We start from the raw sequence: 23,173 nt of genomic DNA, 5'->3' as shown, positions 1-23,173 counted from the left end.
AACTCCGATCGGCCAAATCAAGCACCCCAACAACAAAACAGTTTGGCCCTGTCCTCCCTATAGCCGAACCCGAGCACTCTCAAACTCGACAAGAAGAAAATCGTGGTAACACCACTCGAGGAGATTTTGGCATGATAGCGGGCAATCCGACCGATAGGAACCCTAATAGGGCAAGAAAGTCCCACATGTGTCGATTGTTAATTGCCCTGATTATCAAAATTGTTATTGCTAATTATAATGTATACAGGACTTTTGCTGATACTGGTAGCTCCATGAACGTCATCTTCAAGAAAACGTTTGACCAATTGCAGATTAAAAGGAGCGAGCTCCAGCCCATGGCGACACTGGTAACGAAGCACAGCCGCTCAGGCAAATTAGACTTACTATTTCTCTCGAGGAGGAGCCACTAATAAAGACTCAACGGTCCACATTTATAGTGGTGGACGCGCCTTTTGCATATAACGTGACCTTAGAAAGGCATAATGTGGCCTTAGAAAGGTTAGCATTATATGAGTTCCGCACAGTTGTCTCCATCTTCTACTAGAAGACCAAGTTTCCAATAGATGATTTAGTTAACAAAGTAAAAGGAGATCAACTAATAGCGCGTAGATGTTATGTAAATGTCATCAAAACCGAAGCACGAAAAGCCCTCAAGATCCAGCAAGCAGGCGCGAATGTGATACATGATACACCCCTAGCCCCGCTTCAGGAGGAAAAAGTACAGATCCGCATAAACTAACCGGATGCCACCACTCGGATAGCAACCAACCTGCCCCGACCTACCCCAGAACTCAAAAAGGAACTAGCCAAGAGGGGAGGTTCTAGAGAGAGAAGCTCCAACTTCTCTCTAGAACCTCAAGTGAGCTTCCACCACCCAACCTCCCCTTAGAGAGAAGACCCATGGTGGGGGAGGGGGATCTCCTCCCTCCCCTGCCGATGATGGCCGCCGGCCACTGCCAGCGTCGGAGTTGAGGGGCCGACCCTGGCAGAAACATCTTCGACAAGGGGTTCTTCGGTGGGACAGCAAACATCAAGAGAGGAAGTGTGTGGGGGCTGCACTTCTTTGGTCATGCAAGGCTACCACCACCAGCCTGGGAATCCAGTCAACCTTTGTTTCGGACTGTTCCAGCAAGTTTCCAGTGAAGGTGGCTGCAGAAACTCTAAACAGTTCTTCGCCGGTGTTGGCCACGAAGTGCGCCGGCGAAGAGGCCGGGCACGGGGGGGGAGAGCGGCAGGAGGGTGGACTGCGGACAGCTCATACGCGGCGGAGATCATGCGCTATTCCTGCTCCATCTACACAGCTGGTTCTTGGAGGAGTTGGCCGGAAAGCTTCCAGTTTCCGGCGGCCGGCGGAGCTGACAGAGGTGCTGGAGAAGACAAGGGAGAAGCTCATCCTTGGGGGCACTTGGGAGAGGGAGCCAAGTTGGAGGGGATTTCAAAATTCAAATTTCAAATGGCCAAGCTCGAGCGGCAGGATTCAAATTCAAATTCAAGGTGGATTTCGAATTCAACGTGGGTGGCAGGTTTCAAATTCATGGTGAAGACGTGAAGCTCCAATCTGACGTGGAATAAAAGTCAAAGGTGGTTTTAAATTCAGCCATGGATTTAAAATTGCAAGGGAACTTCAAATTCAACGTGGATACAGGAGCACCGTGGATTTCGGATCCAGCGTGGATTGCAATTCAAGTTGGATTTCAACTTTGGAAACTCCCTCTCTGTTTTGGTCATTTGGGAGGGAAGCTTTAATGATACCGGGTTTGGGTTGTGGAGCTCCACTTAAATCACAACCCAAAACCCACTAACTAAAGCTTACCTCAAAGCTGGTGGAGACCTTGCTGCACTCCGGCGCCGGCGGCAAAACAGCTTCCGGCAGTGGACTTCAGAGCACGGTGGACCAACATGAAGGTACTCCTAGCTGGTGGGGAGGATCTGGAGGCCATGCATGGAGCATAGGGCCACTTTTGAGGGCTGTTTTCTGCCCAGCACAGTGGCAGCAAGGGGCTGGGGTGGCTGGCCAGCAGGGAGCACACCGGCGGAGGAGGAAGCTGCGGACGGAGGGGGCTGCGACTAGGAGCAAAGGAGGAGGCTACAAGGAGCTGTCCAAACCAGATTTCTTGTTGCATTCATAAGGGGCCTTAATGGACGATCGCCGGAGATCGACTTGTGATCGAAGGAGGAGTTGCATGAAGGGTTGGGGCGTGGATGGGCTGCCGGAGTTCCGAAGAATCATCGAGTGGCGGGAAGGATCAGTTTCAAGTGGACAGTGGCTGCCCGGATTATGACTGTGACTTGATTGAGGAGCCTTGGTGTGCACATGGGTCGCTCACCACAAGTTAGTATCTGGAGATCATTATCGGATTTGGCATAGATGGTCGGAGACATGGGAGGAAGCATGAACAGGATGGACCGAGGAAGATGAGATGCCTTGACTGACATGATAGCACGGACAGTGATAGAGTACGTAGATGTGTGAGATCGGTGTGAGATATGTACGACTGTGATTGTTTGTGTGATAGTGTTGGGATTGTGATAGTATTGACAGTGATGTAGGTTGGTGTATTCGCGCGTACACCAACCTTATACGGTACTCGAGTTCCCACAGCCAATACAACATTTGTCTGGAAGTGACGTATTTGGGATCATTTGTACCTTCGACATGTATGCACTTTTTCGATGATCTATTTACCTATTCATCATAAAAAAACAAAAAGGAACTAGCCACATGTTTGACACGCATCAATGATATATTCGCTTGGACATCGCAAGAAATCATGAGCATATCGCCAACCGTGATGGAGCACAGACTCCATGTCCTCCCAGATGTCCGGTCGATCAAGTAAAAAAAAAGGAACCGTTGCCGATCAGAACAAGATCATCAGAGCGGAAGTCGACAAGCTGTTAGAAGCAGATCATATTTGAGAGATGCAGTTCCCGGCTTGACTAGCCAATGTGGTGATGGTATCCAAGCCCGAGAATAAATGGCGTCTCTGCGTTGATTTCCAAGACCTGAACAAGATATGCCCAAAGGATTATTATCCTTTATCCCGCATTGATCAAATGGTGGATTCAACATCCATATGCAAATTAATATGCATGCTAAACACTTATCAAGGTTGTCACAAGGTGTCGCTCACCAAGGAGGATCAGGAAAAGATTAGCTTCATCACTGTCGACGGAACTTATTGTTTTAATGTTATACCGTTCGGACTATAAAATATAAGGGTCACCTATCAACGGCTCATGAACAAAGTCTTATGAGATTATATTGGAAAAACATGGAGGTATATATCAATAACATCTTGATTAAATCCTACCGATCAGCAAATCTGGTGGCGGATATTGATGAAACATGCTAATAAATGTTTATTCAGAGCCAAAAGCAGTCGTTTCCTTGGTTATGTGGTGACCAAGCGAGTGATTGAGGTCAACCCAAGTAAAGTGCATGCCCTTCGTAATATGGCTCTGCCGCACAATCTAAAGGAAGCGCAACGGCTGACTGGACTAATCACTGCGTTGTCCTGGTTTATCTCAAAATCATCGATCGGAGCCTCCTGTTTTTCAAGATACTTTACCGAACCACTAAATTTCAATGGGATGCGGAGTGTGACAGGGTTCTGGAGGAACTTAAAGACTATTTATCAAATCTACCTATCCTCGCTAAGCCCGTGGCTATAGAACCACTGTGAGTGTACTTATCCATTACTGATGGGGCTGTCGGATCTGTCCTAGTGAGACTAGAGAATAATGAGCAATAGTCAGTGTACTTTTTAAGTCATTTATTGAAAGACGCTGAATGTTGCTACACCGCTCTCGAGAAATTAGCATTTGGGCTAGTTTGGCAGCCCGAAAGCTATGACCTTATTTTCTCTCATCCAATCATCATGCTCTCGACAGAGTGCTTATTAACCCAAAGCGGAGATTAATCAAGTGGACCACGAAGTTAAACGAATACGACATATAATATCAACCCCGAGGCTCAGGCCCTTGCTGACTTTATGGCTGAAATATCGAGCCCTGAGCCCGAAAAAACTTGGAGAATTAATGTGGATGGATCGCCAACTCGACAAGGCAGTAGTGTGGGAATTCTCATGATATCACCCCGGGAAGACCGAGTGCAACTATCTGTTCGGTTCGACTATCGAGCCATTAATAACAAAGCAAAATATGAGACTTTGATAATCTGACTACAAGCCGCCAAGGATGTAAGAGCATCTCGCATTTTGATACACTCGGATTCTCAATTGGCAGCTCAACAAGTAGCGGGTAATTTCGAAATCAACAGCAAAAGCTAAAGATGTACGTAGAAGCCTTCGAAAGATTGAAGGTGGGATTCCAGAAAATAACACGGCAGAAGATTCCCCAGGCATAGAATCAAAAGGTCGATGAGTTTGTAAAGTTGGCTAGCTCCTTAATTCCTTGAGTGCTAGATAAACTAGTGGAGAAAACACTATTGATAGCTCATATCGATCAACAAGTATAGAGATGCAAGATGATTAGAGAGCTCCATTGATCTTCTTCCATCAACAAGGAGTCGCACCAGCCGATCCGAGCAATCACGAATGATAAAAAAGAAAATCGGTCGGTTCACCATGATAGGAGATCACTTATACAAAAGAATTTTCTCTCATCATTTGCCGATCTTCGACCAGAATACGTGGAGTATGTTCTACAAGAGGTTTATCAAGGTATCAAGGTTCTTACAGGAGCCACGCTAGAGGTCGATGGCTTGCTCGAAAGATCTGGCTAGCCGGATATTTTTGGCTCAATCTGCAGGCTGATTGGCAAAACTTGTGGCTACCTGTTTATCATGTCAAAAACATCAGAATATTCAACATAGTCCTACAGAGCTTTTGAAGACCTCAATCGTTTCTTGACCTTTGGACCAATGGGGGATGGATATCATAGGGGCATTCTCAATGGCACCGACGCAGAAGAGATTCTGTCACCGTAGATTATTTCTCTAAGTGGATGGAGGCAATAGCCTTAGCGAAAATTATAGAGAAGATGGTCATCAAGTTTCTATGGCAAAATATCCTCTACCGGTATGGAATCTCTCATAAACTCATTTCAGATAATGAAAGAAAATTCCAAGAGCGGAGGATTCAAGAGTAGTCCTCAAGCTATGATATTTTGTAAGCTCACTTCTATAGGATATCCTCAAAGTAATGGTCAGGCGAAAGTTATCAATAGGGAAATCATCAAAGGCTTTAAAGTCAAGCTGGATCACATAGGAGGAAGTTGGATAGACGAACTTCCTAGTGTTCTGTGAGCTTATCACACTACTCGCGAAAGTACAGAGATAACCCTTTTCTATCTCGTTTATAGAAGCGGTGGTCCCGGTAGAGGTCGGCCAGGAATCTAATCGACGATGATTGTATGATGAAGACAATTCTGGTCGGCATCTCATGGAACTAGTTCTGGTTAGCGAAAGCAGAGAAAAAGCAAACACTCGGCTGATAGCATATCGTCAAAGGATAAGACAAAATTACAATCGGAGGTTATCCCCAGATTCTTTCAAATTGGCAATTTGGTATGGAAGAGAATAAGGTCAGTTGGAGACATTAGCAAACTAGAACCTCGATGAGGCAAATGTACAAAATCATCCAAAAACTCGATTCGGATGCTTATTATCTCCGGAATGTCAACAGGGAGAACTTAGACCAACCATGAAGTGGCAATCATCTTCAACCCTATCAAACTTAAGAGTATGCTTGTACTAAATTTATATCTTGTTGAGTATTTATGCTTAATGAGAATGCAAGTCAGCTTCACTCAAAGAGACACTGTCCCAAACTCTTATGCCTTATGGTCAAGTTATAAGTAGGGTTCCCCATGCCTAATGACCATCCGGTCGGATAAAAATTCCAAACCCTTGTGCCTTAGGGCCAAGTTATAAGCAGGATCCCCTTGCCTAACAACCATTCGATAGGATAAAAATTATAGACTCGTGTCTTAGAACCAAATTATAAGCAGGGTTCCCCGTGCATAACGACCATCCGGTCAGTAAAGATCAGATAAAAATTCTAGACTCTTGTGCATTAGAGTCAAGTTATAAGTGGGACCCCTCGTGTCTAACGACCATCCGGTCAGATAAAAATTTCAGACTCTTGTGTCTTTTGGCCAAGTTATAAGCGGGGTTCCCCGTGCCTAACGACCATCTGGTCGAATAGAAATTCCAAACCCTTGTGCCTTATGACCAAGTTATAAACGGGGTGTCCGTGCCTAACGCCTATTCGGTTGGAAGAAATTCCAGACTCTTGTGCCTTAGGGCCAAGGTATAAGCGAGGTCCCCATGCCTAATGCTCATCCAGTCGGAAGAAATTCTAGACTCTTGTGCCTAAGGCCAAGTTATAAGTGGGGTCCCCGTACCTAATGACCATTCGATCAGCCAAGTTATAAGCGAGGTTCTCCATACCCAACAACCATCCAGTCAAATAAAATTACTCTGGTGTTGTATAGCCAAGTTATAAGCAGGCTCCCCGTGCCCAACGACCCCATCCGGTTGGATAAAATTCCAGACTCTTGCGTCTTGAGGCCAAATTATAAGTGAGGTTCCCCGTGCCTAACGACCATCCGGTCGGATAAAATTACAGACTCTTGTGTCTTGAGTGGCCAAGTTACAAGCATGGTCCCACACGCCCTTACAGAAATGGTACTCAGTCGCCTGCTCAACGTTCCTACGCGTTGGCTCTACAATATCCAACCGCTCGATCGACAATCATATTTATACTTGGCAAATTGATCGTAATTCACTCTTAGCCGCCTACCCAACATCAAAACGTTTAGCCACTTACTCGGCCTTATGATATTCATCCACTCGCTCTATGCTAAAGCAGGAGTAAAGCAAGAGAATACGGACTCAACCCTACTATATAGTGTTGGTTGGCTGAAGCCAACGTTCACACTAAGACAGTCAGTTGGCGTTCACGCCTAGACACACAATAGGAAATTTGTTCGTGCCCTCACTAAGTGTTTCGCATAATGCTCTCATTTCTACTAGGCTGCTTACCTAATATTACCATCGTTATACTTGATGGATACTCCAACGGGCGTAACAACAAAATAAACACAGGATAGAAAGGCCAGTTACCAAACATAGACTAAATAGTAAAGGCAAAGTTCATTATATTTTTTCAAACGAAAAGGGAGAAAGTTTTACAAACTAGGTACTAAACAAAATCGGAGAAGGCATTGTCACGAATATCATCGTAAATTTTATGAAGGCGAAGGAACTTTTGCTAGGAGCTCGACAGTGAGATGACCAACCTCTCTTAGCTACTTGATAGCACCTTCCACACCAAATCTAAACATCTTTATCGTTCTTTGGCTCAAGAGCATGTTGAAATCTTGGGACGGAAGGTATTCCACCCTCTGCTTCCTAGCACTTAGCCTCCCCAACCTTATAACATTCCAGCTCGGCTTGAGAGAATCCAACTCGACTTCTTTGGTTGTCGACACAGCTGTTTTACCGGCCAGCTCGGACTCGTGGGCTGCCTCCGTGCACTCTCTGACTTTAACTTGGACTCTGATGTGTTAAGCTCTAAGGCTGATGAGATGGATTCGTTCTTCTCCTCCTCTAAAAGCATTCCGGCCCGACGCAGTTCTATTTAAGCAAGTAACTCTGCCTTCAGAGTCTTCACATCCGTCTAACTTTCTTCCAGCTCTTGGGGGGCCGCCTCTAATTTCGCCACCTGTTTCTCTACCTTGCTACGGGCACGGGTTAGGGTTAATTCAACTTAGTGTTGGCTCATGCCCAACCCGACTGTCCAAAACTGACAAAGAAACATTAGTTTCTTAGGAACCATTGTTAAAAGGTTAAACAAACTAGTAATTTACTTTCATCACATCTTGGACAAAGCGATCCGCCACATCCATCGCCATCTATTTCCTTAGAAGATCCACGCCTTCTTGCCAAGCATCTTCCATCAGCCCCTTAGCTTTACGACTCTGATCTTCTTGGTAGCATTTGGCTCGGGCAAGGAAGTCCTTCTCAGCGAAGGAAGCAGCCCGATAGCACAAAGGGTTCGACGAAGGGGCCCTCTAGGCTATTCAGAAAGGGGGGCAAGGATGCTCTCACGAGTAGTTTCAGTCGAAGGCTATAGAGGTGCAAGAGCGGGTGTGACTGATCGATGAGCAACCGATCGAAGATGAATTAATAGCCCAGTGACTATTTACACTGCAGTGTTGTGGGAAGGGGTTCTCCAACAATTTTCATGGTTCATCACCACTATTTTCATAGTTACTTGGATTTAGCCTTAAAACTAACTTGAGTATTGGAGTGACTGCGTCGGGGACCCATCCCTAACCCATGTATTGACATTTCCTTCTTCCCTTGTCTTCTGTGACGTGGCAGGCTAGCTCGAAACTTTGGACTTCCCCACTTCGAGGTCCCCCTGCAGTCAGTGTGCAAGCCACCTCATTAGTACATATTTACCAATTTCAAATAGGAACATGGACAATGAACTTAAGGATTATAAAGATTATTTTTCAAATAGGTCTTGGAATCAATTACAAGTGTAAAATACCTCGTTGAGTGTCTAACCTCCCCATGCAAAGGGATGTTGCGCTAGGGCAAAATGCCCTACGTGATTTATCTGCTTGTATCTTGTCGTGGGACTGGTGATAATGGACCGCTTGGGATGAGCAATATCACCTTCTCCAATAACGATTATTCTTCCTATACTACTAAATTAAGGAATGAGATCACAATCATATCATCCCATGCCTAAAGAAGAACCTCATTTTTGTGAACCATGTAGTAGGGCAGATGCTCCTACGTTTAATTGAACTACAGAACCTAATGTATTTCTTGATTGGTTAGATATTAAAAATTATTTTGATCAACATAATTTTTACCTCCATTAAACAAGTAAGATTTGTCAAATTCACACTGCATGAGCCCGCTAAAATTTATTAGTGATATGTTCAAAGCATTATAGACCAAGACGAACAAGAACCCATCACATATTGGCATGAAATGAAAAGTCAATTAACAAAAAATGTCCCACTAAACTTTAAGAGAGGATTGTCTAACAAATATGTAAAAAGAAAACAACCTTCTTCAAGTGAATTTAAGACATCACTCAAAAAACTTAGTTCTCTTACGATCCATGAGCTTGCCACTAAAATATAAGAAATGTGTTCAAATAAACCTCTTCACAACCAAATCTTGGAGAAATCGTCTCAAAAATATTTAGAAGAGTCCTCTAGTGATAGTTTTGGATAAGCCCTTTAATGATGAAATTTTAGAAGAACCTCTTATTAACTTGACTTCTTTGGAGTCTAATCAACTAGATACTAATGATGACTTTAACATAATATACTACATTCATGTAATCTAGAGAAGTCAAAAGAAACTAAACACAATAAACATATGATTTAGTAATGCTAGATGACAATTTAAAAATTTACAATCACTTGGTATGTTACTTCCATATTTACTTATATCTTTCAAGCTTGTCAACCAATTGAATTAAATATCTTATTTTCTTCTATCTACCAAACCAAGACTCCACTTTGCATATTAGAAATATATCTATCGATACAATAATAGAAATTGTACTAAGATTATTATAAATATTTAATGGTATGCTAAATTTTCATATTGAATTTATTAATTTAAATTTTTTCATCACATCTACATTAAAAGCATTCATACCATGCATATCTTCTTTATTTGGTTATATAGTGAGAAAAAATTATTACAATGCTTGTTGATAACCAATGTTTTGGCGTATTATTTTGCTCTCATACTCTATGTATCTAATCTTCTCGTATGTTTAAATTGTTATCTATATCATACTTTATGAGCAAGGTTAATTTCAAGATTCATTACAATTTTCCTACATTTAGAGCATTATTTCTTAAGATTTGAACTTAGTTTTGTAGGGAATTAAAGGAGAGCTCAATCAGAGTCAAAAGAGGAGTTCGAAGCACATCATAACAAGGAACACGACCTAGTCGTGTCCCTCACTACAACGCAACCGGAGCTAACCTCAGTAGCCAACACAGCCTGGTCATGCCCAATGGCATGTGGCTGGGTTCACTTGGAGGAAGTTGAATCATTAGGAGATATAAAAGGGCATTCCAGATCTAGGGCACAAAGAGTCATCATCTTCTTCCTCCTCCATCTCCACCACCATCCGGATCACCATCATCTTCCGCCGAAGAGGTCTCTCCGGCGATGCTTCACAATCATCACCATCTCCCGTGGTCGTATCCATCTTCACCCCAATTGGGAAGGTTTTCTCGCAAGGGAACACATTGCTTGAAGAGGAGAAGAGGGTGTGGAGGTCTTCCACCTTCTTAGCTTCTACAAGTCCATCTACAACCAAGAAGTATGCGTGGAGGTCTTTCGCCTCTTCTTGTCCGCATCAAGCCCTTGGTCCAGTTGGAAGAGGAGCTCCCATCTTCACCACCAGAATCCTCCTTCGACAAGTCCCCTGCCCAGTTGGGAGAGATGCTTCCGTCTCATCCGTCATCTGCCACCCATTTCATCCGCGAGCTTCGAGGTCCCAGAACTCATCCACAAACATTCATTCCTATCGGGGAAGACTCCATCATTTGTACGACTTAGCTTAGCTTAGTTGTTTATGCTTGCAATGTGTTTGGTTTAATTCTCCTTATGCTTTTACCACTTTAGTTAATGCATGTCAATTCATGTAATGATGTTTCATTAAATGCTTTAAGTTCTTGTTCGTCATTTGGATGCAAGTAGGTTAGGTTAGGTTAGGTTAGATTAGGATGCTTTTACTTTATCTTTTCATTAATTCCTTTGCAATAGTAGTTTAGCTAGGTTAAATTAGATTAGGGTGCTTTTCATTCATTAGATTTAGCAACACCCTCATTTACAACATAAAAACCCCATTTCCAAATTGATCTTAAGATTTATCATTCACCGTTACATTCCTTAAGAGACGATCTGAGTTGCCCTATACTGCATTTATTAGGTGGGTTCGATAATTATAATTGGACTTGTTGTACAACATTTGAGGTATTATCACTAGTTTATTTAACTTTCCAACTTATTTTGCTTAAAGAAGTTTGAGCATTCATCTTCGTAAGTTGATTTTGTTACTAGTTTTGCGGAATTATCCTTATCATTATTGCATTCGGACAACATGATTTCAATGAAAGCATGAAGTTATTCTCGTCATACAACAAACTCAGATATTTTCTTATTTGTTGAAAATGATGATCAAAAAAGAATATTTCAAAGTCAAAGTGCAAAAGAAATAAAGTGCATCAATTTCTTTTCTATTGGAAGGGACGTCACAGAAGAAAAATAATGAAGAAATATTGCTAAACAAAATTATTGAAGTAATTATTCATTATGCTTGGAAATGAATATCTAAGAAGAGAAGTCGACAACTCATCAGGAGTAGAGTTTTTCTCAATGGGGAAGAATAATACAAACAAGGAAAAGATTAATGTAAACAAGGAAACAAATATTGCAAGAAAGAAAAATTTTGAAGAAAATAAATTAAAGATAAATTTCATATTGGTTCATCCACAATAAAAGGAAAGAAATTGAAAATCTTCAAGAATATAAAATATTCAAAATTGGCACATCTATAATAAATGGAATTAAATTGAAAAATATTTAAGATTGACGCATCTACAATATATTAGAGATTTGATTTTTGTTATTTGGTAATAAATATTTTCTATTTTGGTAAAAAAGATAGGGAATAATTATAATCCCTATTAGATTGGCATATTTCCTTTATTTAGAATAGTTTTCAAATTTAGTTAAATCTATAAACAAAGGTCCAGAGTCTTGTATCTTAATCATCTTTGAATTAACACAATTTTCAATTTGACTTCACTGTGTTAGTTTTTCCTTTGTGTATAAGGCTATTTCCTTATTTACTCAATCAATTTCATTCTTAGTCCTGTGTGGTTCGACGATTCGAATTTGTGTTGTGGCAGTCTAGTTCCACTAACGCATCTATAGACTTCGTTGCGAATTTCTGATCTCACTAACCAAATGTTTGGCCTTATTGACCCATCTAATAAAACATAGATAATTCTAGAGCAAAGTTTTATAAACAATAAGTTATATTAGTCCTTAAAATTGAATAAAACTACAATATGGGAAAGCACTAAAAATAAATGGCAAAAATTTTATATGTGAAAGCACTAGAAATAAATAAGTGGATAAATAATGGACTAAAAGATAAAAAGTGAAATCTTTAAAACTCCAACCGAGTCACATGCTCCATAGGTTCAACTTAATATTATGCATTACAGTGTGGCTTATTTGTGAACATTGATATATAGCTATTTTACATCAAAAATATATATATATATATATATATATATATATATATATATAAAATGATACTTATTAGAATTTATAGACGAGATTCAAGTGGTTTATTTCTTAGAGATCAAAATTAAGTTTAAATAATATGAACACATACACAATGTGAATAATGCTTAATATGTTAAAGTTAAATAATGCTTTTTCCAGTATTTTAAAAATCGGTCTAGGTACTATGCGCTAGCCAGCAGCACCAAAAACATGCTAGTAGGTCAACCTAGGCAACCTTGGCGCCTAGGCAGTATTGGACGGCCCAAGGCGCTGACTAATCAGTTGAATCGTCTAGGTGCTACGGAAAGTGCAGGGTTTTCATGATCTATTTTAGTTTGGGCTTTTATATTTAAAGTCAAATTAAAAAAAAAATTGAAATGTAACCTTAAGTTTGTGTCCGATGATGATATTGAGTTTATGTTCGATAAAGAATAAGTTGTTGAAAATTATGGAGAACAAAGTAGAATAAATTTGTGATATTTTTTAGTTGTGTAATTTTAAACTCATTTTAAATTTGATGTCATTGTGTTGGAGTTATAGAATGTAATTTATTATATAATTTATGTTGATACCATGGAATCCGCCTAGCGATGCCAAGTCCTCGCCTAGGTGGCCTAGGCGCTGGTCTGGCGCCCGACTAGCACCTTGTGAATTTTAGAACCTTGGCTTTTTTACATGCTAAGTATAAATAGTATTTAACGCAGTAACCAATTGTTTAAGAGAAACGTTAATGCTTAAATGTGGAGTTATGAAATATCTATCTTGACAAGAAATCGTCGATATGTTAAGATTGTCTATAACAAGGGCTATAGTTTAGTTGGTAGAACACCTCATTTACACATGCGCCAATGCTTTTCAAAGGAGCGAATTATGCAATGAACATAATTGATTGTATTGAAAAATTGATGAACAATAGCCTTACGACAAATATTTGGTAATTAATATTTTCTATTTTGGTAAAAAATAGGGAATAATTATAATCCCTATTAGATTGGTATATTTCCTTTATTTAGAAGAGTTTCCATATTTAGTTAAATATAAACAAAGGTCTAGAGTCCTGTATTTTAATTATCTTTGAATTAATATAATTTTTAATTTGACTCCTCTGTGTTAGTTTTTCCTTTGTGTAAGTAGGGTTATAAACGAGTCAAGTTGAGCCGAGTTTTGGGGTGTTCAAGCTTATTTGATATGGTAATCAAGTCGAGTCAAGCTTAAAATGAACTAAGCAGTTGAAATAATTATTCAAGCTTGGCTTGGTTTGATTTATTTTTTACGAGCTTGAGCTTGTTTGAAGCTTGGTTGGAGCTTGGTTCGTTTAGATGTTATCGACCTCTCAATTCAAGCTTGGCTTGAGCTTAATTCAAGCTTGGCTTGAGCTTAGTTCAAGCTTGACTCGTTTAGATGTTATCGAGCTCTCAATTCAAGATTGTTTGATTGTTTAAAACTTTTAATTATTTGATTAATTATTGAGTTTGATAATTCAAATTTATTTGTTTATTTTATTTTATTGTTTATTTATCATATTGATAAAAGTTTTATTAATGAACATTGTTCACGAACATTATTTACATTCCACGAACGTTTAAGAGCTAAACAGATATATGTTCAAACTTGTTTGTTTAGTTTAACAAGTTGTTCAAGCTTATTTATTTAATTGATCTTGTGTATATTGAACGAACATAAACAAGCTCTTATCAAGTCGAACACCAAGCTTGTTCACGAACGCTTGGTTCATTTACAGCCCCATGTGTAAGGTTATTTCCTTATTTACTCAATCAATTTCATTCTTAATCCTGGGTGGTTCGACGATTGGAATTTGTGTTCTAGCAGTCTAGTTTCACTAACACATCTAGACTTTGTTGCCAAATGTCTGATCCCACCAACCAAATGTTTGGACTCATTGACCCATTTAATAAAACATAGATAATTCTAGAGCAAAGTTTTATAAACAATAAGTTATATTGTCCTTAAAATTGAATAAAACTACAATATGGGAAAGCACTAGAAAAAAATGGCATAAATTTTATATGTGAAAGCGATAGAAATAAATAAGTGGATAAATAATGGGCACTAAAAGATAAAAGGTGAAATCTTTAAAAACTCCAACCCATTCACATGCTCCATAGGTTCAACTTAATATATTATGCATTACGGTGTGGCTTATTTGTGAACATTGATATATAGCTATTTTACATCAATAAGGGTGTCGACGTATATATATCAGATGATACTTATTAGAATTTATAGACGAGATTCAAGTGGTTTATTTCTTAGAGATCAAAATTAAGTTTAAATAGTATGAACACATACACAATGTGAATAATGCTTAATATGTTCAAGTTAAATAATGCTTTTTAACATGCTAAGTGTAAATAGTATTTAATGCACTAACAAATTGTTTAAGAGAAACATTAATGCTTAAATGTGGACTTTAAATCTTGTTATTCCTTCTAGTTCTTAATTTAAGATAATAAGTCATGCACGTCTTTCTAGATTATCCACTTTATAATTATCTGCTCAATTTTTTTAGCTTCCAATTTCAAGTTGGTCATTATGACACTTGCATTATGAGTCATGATTTTTACCCTTAGGTATATGTTTGGGTAAGTGTATAGTTTATTTTTTTACCCTTAGGTATATAAAGTGCATCAAGCAAAGCTTGCCTTTCCCTAGGCTGAGCTTAGATGGCATGTGACAACCCTACCTCCACTTTTCCACCTCTTGCCTTGCTTCCTCTATTCGTTTGCATCCCACCTCTGCTGCAGGCACCATATGGGTCCTCTCACCCAATGCGATGCATGGCAAGTCGGTCCCCCCAATTCTCCTGTCTTCTTCAGTTGGGCTTTTTTCCGCTTTAATAGTTTATGCTAGCACACCTCACGGCAGCATCTCCTCATCCTTTCTATTGCTTGTTTTTCCTTAGCATCTATAACCTTTAGACAAAATAACCAATACCATCTTCCTTCAGTAGGATCCTGATCCACAAAAAAACTTCTACTCACCAGAAAGAAAACATAGAACGTAAGAAACCACCCAACCATTGAACTAAGGTCTAAACATCTTGTTGGGTGGTGCATTGCTTCAGGCAAAGACCAAAAAAAATGCAATTCACAGCACCAAAATTCAGATTTCAAAGCCAAAGTTGCAATCTAGCCACACTATGAAAGAAGAATCAAGAAGGCAAAAACATCTTTCCTATTGCCTCAAGTTGCAATACTTGAATCTATTGTCAAGTCTCTCTACCAAGTCCAATACTAAAGAGAAGGTAACTACTCTCTTCCAGTGTCTTCTTTTCTCTTCTCTTAAGAGTAGAGATGAGATCATTACTTCTCTCTCTCTCTCTCTCTCTCTCTCTAAGATAATCTCTTGAGGAGAAAATAAAACTGTAATGCTGGTCCTAGAGTCATAGACAGCCAAAGTTAAGAAGAAAAAGGGTTGAGAGTTGAGTTAGTCCTAGACATGCAAAGTGAAAAGACTAAACCTATGAATATAAAGCTTTACCTTTTTTTCTCATTAGGCTAAATTGTGACCTGTAAGTGACATGAGGTGCCTTAATTAAACACTTGGACAACTCAACATGCAAAGACTAGGCTAGGAGGTCGTCAAAAAGTTACCATCACATTAGCATCTGGATGTAAATGTAAAATTACGAATGATTTGTTCTTCAATATAGCTCAATGGGGGATAAGAATCATGTAGCAAAGCCCACATAGTTGGGACAATCACAGTTTCATGATGTTGATGATCTCACTAGAACTAACCAAATTTACTCGTTTTTTTTAAATATTTTAAGATTTAGGAGTAATCTTACCTTCATTTGCAACCCCACAACTTTTTCACTGCATTTTTTGCAAATTTCAATTTGCAACAGTATGCTAGTTTTATATCAAGAAGGGGAGCCTTGACGCAACGGTAAAGTTGTTGTTTTATGACCAAAAGTCACGGGTTCAAATCCTAGAAACAGCCTCTTGCAAAAAGCAAAGTAAGGCTGCGTACAATGGATCCTTTCCCAGGACCCCGTATGACGGGAGCTTCGTGCACCGGGCTGCCCTTTTATTCTAGTTTTATATCAGCGTATTAGGCAAGAAACTTATATTCTTCCTAAGATTAAATTCTTCATATTTCTTCATCCAATGTCTCAGTGAGCTCTTTCAATCTCTTTTTTGTAACAAATTGAATAGTGAGCTCTTTCAATCTCTTTTTTGTAACAAATTGAATATGATTGATGTCTATGTGATAGCTTGAGAGGGAGTATTAGATTAGTTCTATCCCTACTAGTTATTTGTTCTCAACCTCCCTATCTATAGAAGGATTTATTCAACATTAAAGCATTCAAAAAACCTACATTTCATTTTTGGATAGTAGATAATACAGCAAAAAAGAGGAGCCAAGGGGAGCTTTGGCGCAGGGATAAAGTTGTTATCATGTGACCTTGGGTTCAAGTCGCAGAAATAACCTCTTGCAAAATGCAAGATAAGGTTACATACAATAGACCCAATGTGGTATAACCCTTCTCTGGACCCGTACTTATGGGAGCTCCGTGCAACAGACTGCCCTTTAGATAATACAGCAAAAAAGGATACAATACTAGAAAAAATGTTAGCCATTGATACTAAGCATAGAACTCAAATATAATTGATTTTCAACTAAATAAAAGACTGGCATGTGAAATTGTGCAACATTCTAGATTATAGTAGAACACTACCTTTGTAGTTGAAGCAGAGGTTGTTCCTTGTGAAGCTGGCTGACTCGCCATCTGCTTCTGGAGCTCTTTATGCAATTCAGGTGCCTGAAGATATTTACAGTTTACAATAGGTTTAAATAACTGCAGCAACAATGAAATACAAATTGGCTAATCCACAAAGGAAAGCACTGCCTCAAGCTAAAAGTGATTAATTAAACTTCCTACTACAACAGTAATCATCATCATCTAGTGTTGTCCGTACTAACTCTTAAGAAGGGCATACAACATTCATATCCTTCCATTATACTCAATGTAAAGCAATATCGCTAATAATATTATTTTTTATTACATTAGTATGCTTGGCCTCCCTCAACATCTTACACTTATTCTAGATAACTCTTCTAAGTATACAATCTATTAGTCATCTTTGACTATTTTCATACCATCTCAACCAAATTTCTCACATTTGTAGATGTCATCTAAACGAGCAAGACATATCCTTAGTATGCACAACAATAATCAAAATTCGAGACATGCCAGCTCAGTCAAGCACCAATTAATCAACAACTCCCAGTATAATAGCATTCATTTGATGAGGATATCATCAACTAATCCAACTAAGGTACACTACAAAAAAGAGTTGAAAATTATCTTGAACATCTAATGCCTAACCTCACGAGTAGCAAGATTTTAATTGGTGCCAAAAGAGACTCCATTGCTAAATGATGCAAGCTTACTCCCAGTCACATTCAAGTTGTATCAGTTTCTCCCTCATTGGCATCCTAAATGATATTTATGTATGGAATCAGACCTCGAATTGATATGTTTCACTACAAACAACTAAGATACTATAATGTCAACTAGAAAAAGTCAAACTCTGATTGTAATTTTGAAAATCACAAATTCTCATGGTTGTCACATATACTTTGGAGCATGGTTTAAAATTTCGAGCCGTGCCGATACAGTTTCGGTAGTTTTTAATTTTAAATATAAATGTAAGGCAAAACAAATAAATATATTTTTCTTTTAAGAAAATTGATATATGAACAACTCAAATTAAAATTGATACATCATAATACAATACCTTACTAATACCAAAAGGAATGACGTGAATCAGATTGAAGCATTGGTTCTTGCAACATTCTGGTTAAATCAACTCCATAGTTTTCCAATGTCCAGATTAAATAATCATCCCATGACATGCAATATTGATATTGATTTCTCCACATGTCCATCAGCATGTCTCGATTGACCACTAAAAGTTGAATTTGAACTGGCACCACTGGAATTGGAACTGGTACAGGTACAGGCACAGGATAAGGATAAACATACGTCCCTGAGCTCTAATATGATGGATCACCATATGATGCATCAGAACTATAATAAGAAAGTTGAGAGTACGATGAACTTTGATCAGAATCAATCTCAGGTAAATTCTCCCGCATATCATGATAATCATGAGCTTTCTTTTGTTTGTCACCCTTAGATCGACGTTGATACTGAGATTTAATAATTCTACCTCTATGATCTTTATCTTGGGTTGCATTTGTGTAATCTTTCTCACATGTCCAAGGCTCCGGTGCCGGAGTAGGAGGAACATAAGTGCTACAGCCACCAGATGCATCACCACTGCCATCGCTTCCATTAGTACTTGCACTGCTATTGACATCACTAACATCATTTCGAACTTCTCGTCGGACTATAGTGTCAGAAGGTGATGATGTTTCATCACTATCATCATGCTCTTGCTCATCAATTGCATTGAGTGGATTTTCACTAATTCTCAATGGGCCACTTTCTTTAAAAGCAGGAGTTTTGACTTTTCTTTTCTCTTGAGTAAAAATTGCAGGAGTTTTACCTTTGTCTTTATCTGCGGACTTTGGTTGACTTTGAGGTTGAGATGATTGAGAACGTCTCGGTCGTGATCCGGAAAATCGAAATTCTTAGTCAAAAGCCTCCTCATTATATTCTTCGCTGACATCTCCTCTAGCTTGTATTTTTTCAATCTCTTGAGTAAGAAATTGAGATGGTCGTGGTGGATCTCCAGTTTCATCAAGTAAGGGATTCTCAGCCTCCACGGCACTCCACCAATCCATCATTGGATCATCCTCAGTTTGGATAAATCCAATATCAAATGGGTCTACATCACTAGATTCTTGTTTTTCCAGTTCTTGTTCTTCTGTAATCGCTCTTAGTTGAAGACGCATATTATAATGAACGTAGACCATTTTCTCCAAGCGACGATAAGAAAGACGATTGCGTACTTTTATATGAATGAGGGAGAAAGTTGACCAATTTCTTTCGCAACCACTTGAAGACGTTGTCTGTGAGAGAATTTGTACTGCAATCTTTTTTAAATTTGGGGTTGATCCTCCATATTGTAACCACCACTCAGCTGTAAGATAAATAAGAATAAAATTAAAATAGTATTTATATTTATTGACAAAAATTAGTAATAATTTTTTCTATATTTACCTGCATCCATTTTATATCTGCATGACACTGCAAAAGAATCGCTAAAAGAACCATATGCTTCTCGAAATAATCGACTTTCATTAATAGCCTCAGCAGCTAATTCTCTATTTTTTTTTAGTCTTGATATTACATTTCTGAGGGCTACTAATAGATCTTCATTTGTGGCAAGATTATAACGATATTGATATGCCGGATTGAGATAATAACCTAAAATAATTAAGCATATATATAATTATTAATAGTAATATTAAAAATTCTTTATCATAAAAAATACGCACCTGCTAAATGAATATGTTTTCCCATTTGGTTGTCCCACCTTGTAGTGATTATATCAATATAATATTGATACTTGGTTTGAGATTATAGACGTCTCTTAATTTCCTCTTTTGCTTCGTGAATTAGACGGTAGACGTTGCCCATTTGTGGCTTTTTGTCCATATCAACTTTTCGTAGAACGACGTACAAGGGTTCCACTGCTATAAGAATATCTGAAATATAGTCCCAAAATCTAGCAGATATAATAATTTTTTGTAGCTCCCTTCCTTCAGTAGAACTAGAGTATCGAGAGGTTTCCCAATCTTCAGAAGTGAACATGGCTTTCAATCCAACTTTTTTATGAAATAATGATTTTAATAGGAGAAAGTGAGTTGCAAACCTAGTTGCTCCTGGTCGTAGAATCTCCCCATTAATAAATTTCCTCATTAATCCGTGAACCCAATGATGATTATAAAGGAATTTTGTTAACGATTGACCTTTTTTCACTACCTTCTTTACTATATCGAGTTTACCAATATCTGCCATCATCAAATCAACAGTGTGCTGCGCATGGTGTCCAAAATAACGTTTGATATTTTTGCTCCAGTAATTCTCCAGCCCTCTTGAAGTTGGCACCATTGTCTGTAATTACCTGCACTATATGTTCTGCACCTATCTCTTGAACTACGTTATCCATCAAATGATATATATAAGATGCATCATGATAATCTGCAGTTGCATCAACAGATTTATGAAAAATCACCTTTCTATTGCAGTATAGCAGAAAATTAATAATGCTCATCCGTGTAGGTCCTGTCCAACCATCACACATTAATGTAACCCCATATAAGCTCCATTGCTTCTTGCATGATAGGATCCAAGTTTTGATTTCCTCCACTTGTTCATCTAAATAAGGACCAGCAATTTCATATGCAGTCGGAGGTTGAATACCAGGTCCAGATTTTTGAATGTTGGACACCATGCTGCGGTAGTATGTGCTATTTGCTGCATTGGGAGGAATTCAATTAAAATGAAAAAATTTAGCAATACTTTGACTATTGATTTCTTCTTCTCCCTTGTATAAGCATCATCAATCCTAGTCTGTTTGCTAGCTTGGTCCGGGAATGCTAGTGGATCAATATCAGCAATATCAACTGCACGCCTTCGTCCCATAGAAGGAAAGAAACGACCGATACCACCTTGTGTTGAAGTAACACAAACACTTTCACTCCTCCCCAATGTTGCTGCAGCAGTTGAGCCACTTCCACTAGCACCAGCTGAGCCACTTCCAATAGCACCAATACCACTATGTTGCATATGTCACTCATATTCATATTGAGTTCGAGAGGCACTAAGAGCTGCTAAAAATTCTTCATCATTTGGATCTTCAACACGACCTTCAAATTCATCATAGACTGGTGCTTGAGAGCTTCGCCTATCAAGCATTTCACGTTGTTATTGTTGTTTATGCTTTAATTCTTTTTTACCATCAAGTTCATCTTTCATTGCACGACGAATTTCTTGAGACACTTTTGGGCATCTAGAGACATCTGGATATCCACCAGCAAGATGTTGTTTTAGGCGTGTGATCCCACCACCACGTCTAATCATATCGCAATGCAGACATTGCCAATGAAATCGATTTTCTAATCAACATGCATGTCTCCAAGCTGGATCATAAGATTGTTGTTTTGGTGTCATTACCTATGCGTTATAAAAATGTAAATATTCATAACTATAAAAATTAATAAAATTAAAATTTTAATTAATAAATATGATAATTATATTATTATTTATCAATTTAATTAATTATCAATTAATTTATATAATATATATCTATATAGTTAGTGTTTATATATTTTGTACCATATATAATAAAAATTACTATTTATATATTTATATATTATTTTAAAACTAAATTTATTCAAAACATCTAAAATTATATATTTTTAAAAATATGATTAATAAATAAATAATTTAAATTATTTAATCAATTAATAAACAGTTTAACAATTTTTCTTATAAAATTTTTTAATATATCACAAATTAAATTATTTAAGTAAACATGAAATAATTAATTTTGATATATATAGAGAATAATTAATAGATAAAATTTACTATAAATTAGTTAATAAATAAAAATTTTAAATTACTTATTCAATTCATAATCAATTTATTTTCCTCATAAAATTTTCTAGGATATCACAAATTAAATTATTTAAGTATACAGGTAATAAAGTATGTAGATATTAAATAATTAATAGATAAATTTTAATAGATTTTTTGATAGATTTTATTTGTATTTTTAAAAAATAATTTTAAAATATTAATTTAGATATAATTATCTAAATTAATTATTAGTTCACTTAATTAATTAATTATTTATTTATTTATAAAAATATACTAATTCATGATGATTTATTTAGAAAAAATACATTACCGTTTAATAAAATATATGAAAAATTAACAAAAAAAAAAGACTAAAAATATGTATAAAATAAGTAAAAATAAAATGCAAGTGAGTTATAACATGCCTAAATAAATTTTAGGTCATTAATGATCAAATTACTAATATTTGACTAATTTAAGTTAATTTACTTAAGATAATATTAAGGAATTAATTAGAAAATTAAAAATTAATAAAAAGGATATAAACTTCGATACTGAAAAATAGCCAAAATTAAGTTAATTTTTTAAAACTCCAACTCATAAAGGAAATTGGTCATCTATTTAAGTTATAATCTACTTTATATAATTCTGTTTATAAATATTCTATATAAGTTTTATATTAAATAATTAAATGATTTAAATACTATAATTTATATTACAGAAAAATTAAATTTATTTAACAGATTCAAATTTATTTTAATTTTCAATCATTTATAAAATTTTTAAACTATTTATAGATTTTATATGTTTTATATTAAATAATTAAATTATTTAAATACTATAATTTATATTACAGAAAAATTAAATTTATTTAAAAGATTCAAATTTATTTTAATTTTTAATCATTTATAAAAATTTTAAACTATTTATAGATTTTTAAATTATTTTAAAATTTTAAATTATTTTATTTATAAAATTAATTTAATATTTAATTTTTTTAATAAATTATAAATTCAAAGTTTTTAATTAAAATATTTTTATTTTTTATAGTTTTAATAATAAATAATAATAATAATATGAATTTATATGTCATAATTATATTAGTTAATTATAATTTATATAATAATTAATTAGAAATTATACATATTTTAAATAATTTATTACATATGTATATAATTTTAATTTGATTTTTAATCAATTACAAATATGAATTTAAAATCTAAATACTTTTATTATTAATAAAAATAAATTTATATCTTATAATTATATTAGTTAATTGATAATTTATTTAATTAATATTAATTTATATATATAATTATCGCTATACCATAATT

General features: G+C 36.7%; 1 protein-coding gene and 1 long non-coding RNA gene across 3 annotated transcripts in view; one reads left to right on the top strand and one right to left on the bottom strand.

The window, feature by feature from the left end:
* The window catches only part of LOC121967660 (mitochondrial import receptor subunit TOM20-like), a 45,839-nt gene that overhangs the window by 3,885 nt on the left and 18,781 nt on the right, over positions 1-23,173 (bottom strand). For both annotated transcript variants that reach the window (XM_042518025.1, XM_042518018.1), the window contains exon 5: positions 17,022-17,105. In XM_042518025.1, coding sequence (XP_042373959.1) covers positions 17,022-17,105 — 84 coding nt within the window. The remainder of the gene's footprint in view (positions 1-17,021; positions 17,106-23,173) is intronic.
* Positions 1,117-2,587, top strand: LOC121967672. The gene is made up of 2 exons (XR_006107823.1): positions 1,117-1,581; positions 1,646-2,587. It is a non-coding gene; the product is annotated as an uncharacterized LOC121967672 (long non-coding RNA).

The sequence above is a fragment of the Zingiber officinale genome, chromosome 1B, assembly GCF_018446385.1.
Source record: "Zingiber officinale cultivar Zhangliang chromosome 1B, Zo_v1.1, whole genome shotgun sequence".
Lineage (NCBI taxonomy): Eukaryota > Viridiplantae > Streptophyta > Magnoliopsida > Zingiberales > Zingiberaceae > Zingiber > Zingiber officinale.
This window is presented reverse-complemented; position numbering and strand designations above follow the sequence as displayed.